Raw genomic sequence first — 5506 nt, forward strand, 5'->3', positions numbered from 1 at the left:
ACATTTCTCAAAAAGGTAAGGTGCACATGGGAAAGGTGTCAGATAAATAATAAGGAGAGTTGAGAGTCGCTGTGGTATAGGATGGAAACCTGCCAATCCCTAAAACTGAGACAGTTATATAGTATATGAGATGAGGGAGTAAAGGTCAGGGGATGTTAAAACAAAAAACAAAAAAACTTCAGAGGAATGAGAGGACACTGAGATCAGAAGAAAAGAGGACTGATGTGGGTAAGTCTCCTTCAGCAAGTAATATATTTGATGGTATTTATATATTATCATCTATTTTGTGCTCATCCACGAGAGGATACAAACAAACATCGTGACATCTGGAAGGGAAATATGAAATTCAATACAAACCAACTGTATAAGTTATACAAGAAGACAAAATGTAATTGTAAAAGGTGCAGTTCACTTACAGATAACAGAAAGCGCTCCAGCTACTGGAAGCCAAAAAGTACTTAATACAGAGAATTGGGTACTTCAGAAAGTATTGAAAGGCCTAGACAAACAGTCTGGTCTCCGCTGCCAAGATCGACTCCCAGCATAACATCCAGAGCAGGACTGTTCAAGAAGCTGCTCCCTCTGCCTTGGTCAGGAAGCCAAGAAGCCGGGAAGCCATCAACAAATCTGCTTCCCCAGAGGCTTCAGTGCTTTGCTAGATCCTGACACAGCTAACGTGCACGCTGCCATCTCTCTCTCCCACTTAACTCAGAAATTCACCCCATCTTGGATCACAGCCGAAGAGAATTCTCTATTCAAGGGGCGTGTGCCCTTAGAGCATTTGACCAAGTCAACCAAGAGACTGGCTGGTGTGGATGTGGTGATGTCGCATTAACACGAGTGAAATCCAGCTGAGGCATTAAAGGAGAAAGAATGGAGGATGAAAGAGTGGGCACCAAGTCAAATCACTTTTTTCTAATCAGTGGTAACACACTAGTCAGGTCGGATGGCCTGGCAATAGGCCAGTTTCTTCAGAGCCTCTTGGACCTCTCGGTTCCTCAGGCAATAAATGAAAGGGTTGAGAGCAGGGGTGACAATGGCATAGAAGACAGAAATCACTTTGTTCATGTTGAAGGCATGGATGGCTCGAGGCCGGGCATACATGAAAATAGTAGCTGAATAGAAGATGGTGACCACCACGAGGTGGGAGGCACAAGTAGAGAAGGCCTTCTGCTTTCCCGTGGGCATGCGTAGAACGGTGGCCAGAATGCACCCGTAGGACAGGACAGTGATAGAGAGGGGGAAGAGGAAGATGACCAGTGCCAGGACAAAGTCCACCAACTCAGCCATGGACATGTCTGTGCAGGAGAGGTTAAGTACTGGAGAGATGTCGCAGAAGAAGTGATTGATGACATTGGGGCCACAAAAGCTGAGCCGAGAGATGAAGTAGATCTTAGCCAAGGAGATGCCAAAGCCCGTGGCCCAGGAACCAAGAGCCAGGCGGAAGCAGAGCCCATGGCTCATAACAGTGGGGTAGTGGAGTGGGCGGCAGATGGCCACATATCGGTCGTAGGCCATGGCAGCCAGGAGCACACATTCTGTGCACATGAGTGCAATGAAGAAGTAAAGTTGAATCATACAGTGAGTGAAGGAGATGCTGTTGCTCACAGACCAAAAACTGAACAGCAACTTGGGTACAGTCACAGAGATGTACCAGGTCTCCAAGAAAGACAGGTTGGCCAGGAAGAAGTACATAGGCTTGTGCAGTGGCCGGTTCTGCTGCACCAACAGGATGATGATCACGTTTTCAGCCACTGTCAGAATATAGGCCACAAGGAACATGAGGAACACTGCTGCACGCACACCCCAGCTCCCAGGGAACCCCACCAGAATGAACTCGGTGACCCGTGTCTGGTTCTCCACCTCCATATTAGAGACACAGGGCTTAGCTCTCCTGGAGGGAAAAAATCACTTGGTCAGACTCGATGGTCCAGTCAGAATCTTCCATCTTTTGCCTTCTCTGACTAGTAATAACAGTGGTGGATACCATTTTTAAATAATATATCATAGGTTAGATCATACACTGGGTACATTACGCACAGAATGTGATTTGATTCCCACATAGCCTCTTTATACATGTTATTATACCCATCTTAGTGATGAAGAAACTGAGTTTTAGAGCAGTATTATGGAACTTACCACATTCCCACTGGTAGCTGGGCCGGAATCACATTCAAGTCTAAGTCTAAACATCTACCTGCCCTCCATAACCACATCCAAGTTAAACATGATCAAAGTTCCACGTTCCATGTTACCACTGCCAATTCAAAAGGGTGCACTGGCTTTCCTGGCCTCCACCCAGAGCTCTGGAAGCTTTGCCTTACAGTTCATTTATCCTTCACATACCGTTCCATTTTCCCTCTACTGCATGTTGAGTGCAGACAGAGCGCAACTGCATTGTCTGGGAGGCGCATGGGGAGGTGGGAGGGGGAGAGAGTTAGGCTTTTCAGTATGAAAAGCCTGGGCTTCAGTCAAGTACCAGGTTTGCCCATAAATTGCTCTATGACCTTGAAGTCTTTTTTTTTTTTAACATTTTTTTATTGAGTTATAGTCATTTGACAATGTCGTGTCAAATTCCATAGGATCTTGTATATATGACCTTGAAATCTTATGCTCTCTGAAACCCAATTTCCTCTTCTGCAAATGTGAATATTAATATTTATTTAGCTTATATCAATGTGGATCAAAACCCAGATGAAATAATGTAAGTAAAATTTTACATAAACTCTGCACAACAGGCAGGGTTGGGCTAATAGGAGCAAGGAAAGCCACGGCTGTGGGGCGAGCAGACAGACATGAGCTTCCTCTCAGGGAGATTCAAGTCCTTGGCGGGGGTGGGGGGGTAAGAGTCTCTGAGAAGAGATTTTTTTAAATAAGCAAACAAAAAGAAATACATAATAAAATTTGAGATGTTTTCTATGAAGGTTAAAAAACAGAACGTGATACTAGTGTGATCGGAGAAGGTCCCTCTGACCTCTGGAGGAGGTTGACATTTAGGCAGAGAAGGATGCCAGGGCCCAGCCCTTTGAAGAGCTGAGGAGGGAGAGAGCTGCACTGAGATGAGCCAACACTGCTGTGCTGTGATGCTTGAGGAACAGGTGGGAAAGGTGGGCAGGGCCAGAATGTGCAAGACCCCATCGGTCATCATAGGGGATCTGAAGAGTGGTCTAAATATAATGAGAAGCAAGTGAAAGGTTTAAAGCGGAATAGGGGCACGGTATGAGTTATGCTGTGGAAAGAAAACACTGCCGTTCAAAAGACTCTATGAAAGCAAGAGGGAGGTTGTGAGGTTGACGGGGGCTACGCAGAAAAGGTGGTGGTAACCTTGAAGAGCGTGGTTTCAGAGGAGTGGGTGCATTTCAGAAACATTTCAGAAGAATCTTTTTTTTTTCAACAGGTGAACTTAATTTTAATAACATAGTCTACTTAACCCAGTATATCCAAAATATTGTATTTCAACATGCAATCAATATAAAAAAAATCAATGAGGTATTTCACATTCTCTCCTCACATTAAGTCTTTGAAATCCAGAATGCATTTCACACTTAAGCAGCACACCTCAGTTGGGACTAGCCACATTTCAGGTTCCTAATAGCCACCTGTGACTACGTGCAGGGCAGTTTTAGAAGCCTGTAAGACTCATTTTTCCTTCCTAAGCATTTGCCTACTTGTCGGTAGAACTCTGCAGGTGTTCACCACAGCTTCTGCACCACTGTAGAAGTTCCAAACATAGAAGACTCTTTAAAGGTAACTGATGGAAGAATCTTTAAAGGTAAACTGAGGTGAGGAAGAGAGAAATCAAGGAGGGACCTCAGATGTATGGCTTATTATACGGAAGTGGTGCCTTCTGCTATGATGGAGAAAACTTGGGATGTTTACAGACATTTTCCTCAGAGTTGATGAGACGGCAATGGGCAAGAATTTGGTAGGGCTTTGTTTTAATTAGTTTTAACATAAAGCCCAAGCAAGTGGTCCACAACATTCTCTAATAATAATATATTAAGCACTTACTAGGTCCTGGGAGTTCTTTGCTAAGTAATTTGCAAAACGATATTCCATTTAATCCACAAAACAATACAAATGAGGTATTGTTATTCTAATAAATGTCACATTAAGTAACATTTCCAAGTTAGAAATGAGAAATCAGAATTACAGGAAAGCTGAAGTCTGTCTGGCTGCAAAGGCATGGCCTTAACCACTAGGCTGTCTCGCACCCAGTTGAGGAATACCAGATTTTGCACTCACACCGCTTCTTTTATATTTAAGATGCCTGATGATATTAGGAAATGCTCTTTAATCCTACTGAAATTTCAGTATCAGCTCAGGCTATTAGAGATGAGTCCAAATTTAAAGAAATAACAATATGACACAGAAACATATTCAATTACACAGGTAAAATGAACATATAGAAATGCTTGGTAAATGCGTCAGAGAAGAGATAATCATTGGACTGAGTCTTAAAATAGAAGTAAGTGAGAGGACAAAACATTTTAGGCAGACGAATTAGAGTAAACAAATACATGGAAGTGTGAAACAGCCTGACATTTTCAAGGAAGCAACTCGTTAAGACCTATTGACTGTGTGAATGGACAGATTACTAGTGAATGAATGAGTAGGAAAGGTGTGAGACAGAGAGAGCAGGGGGCAGGGATGCAGAGAGAGACAGAGACAGAGAAATAAAATAATGTCAAGAATCAGATCATGGAGACCTTTATGGGGAATATTAAGTCATTTAAGAATGAGTCTTTATTACAGACAATAAATAATCACTATAATCATGGAATATTTTTCGGCAGCTGAAAACATCCTCATATTTTACCCTGGCTTTGGATGTGGGAGTATGGACTTGGATGGGTCAGGGCTGCCAAATCAGAGATTGGGAGATGAGTTAAAGACAACACACTTACTGCAGGCACTTACAGACACAGACAAAGAAGAGAAAAATTACCCCAGTTACAATGTGTGTTAAAGAAACAAAGATGAACACGTTCGGACATACCTGTTCACAAGCTGCACAGGTAACTGCACTTCCAGAAGAAGCTCAATAACAACAAAAAATTCCCCTGTTTTCCATCAGCAAAATGAAGAGCGCATAGGCACTTACTATTACATACGAATAGGAGGAACTGACCACATGTATTGTCAATGCATTATTTTACCAGAAAATTTGTAGACCTTTTCACTCATAATAATTTCTGCTTCACCACAGTGTACTCAAATTTGTTACCCCTAATAGCAGAGTTTTGCCATTGATCTAGAATCAGGTATCTTAGCTTCTCTCCATTCTTGAGCCTGCTTTGTATGCACTTTCCTTCAATTCTGTCTGCATTCTACACAAGCGTAGGTTCCCAGTAATTAATACTTGATAAAACAGCATACCCTCCTTCCCCGTCAAGACAACAGCAGTTTCCGTAACCACTATCACAAATGAACTGCAGGGAAGATGCCGCAGCCTGCAGCACGAGGATGTCAGAAGGCATGGTAGGGACTGGCAGCTTGGGATCAG

At 43.0% G+C, this 5506-nt stretch overlaps 1 protein-coding gene across 1 annotated transcript; it reads right to left on the bottom strand.

Annotated features, from left to right (window-relative positions):
• Nucleotides 1–897: 897 nt before the first annotated feature.
• Nucleotides 898–1928, bottom strand: OR6B1 (olfactory receptor family 6 subfamily B member 1). Its single transcript, XM_006210067.2, has one exon. It carries the CDS (start codon nucleotides 1867–1869, stop codon nucleotides 934–936), a length of 936 nt encoding a protein of 311 aa, XP_006210129.2. The 5' UTR covers nucleotides 1870–1928; the 3' UTR covers nucleotides 898–933.
• Nucleotides 1929–5506: the final 3578 nt, after the last annotated feature.

Source organism: Vicugna pacos, chromosome 7, assembly GCF_048564905.1.
Source record: "Vicugna pacos chromosome 7, VicPac4, whole genome shotgun sequence".
Taxonomy (NCBI): Eukaryota; Metazoa; Chordata; class Mammalia; order Artiodactyla; family Camelidae; genus Vicugna; species Vicugna pacos.

Coding starts and splice junctions, on each gene's coding strand:
- OR6B1 (XM_006210067.2), bottom strand. CDS start 1,869: ATGGAGGTGGAGAACCAGACACGGGTCACCGAGTTCATTCTGGTGGGG.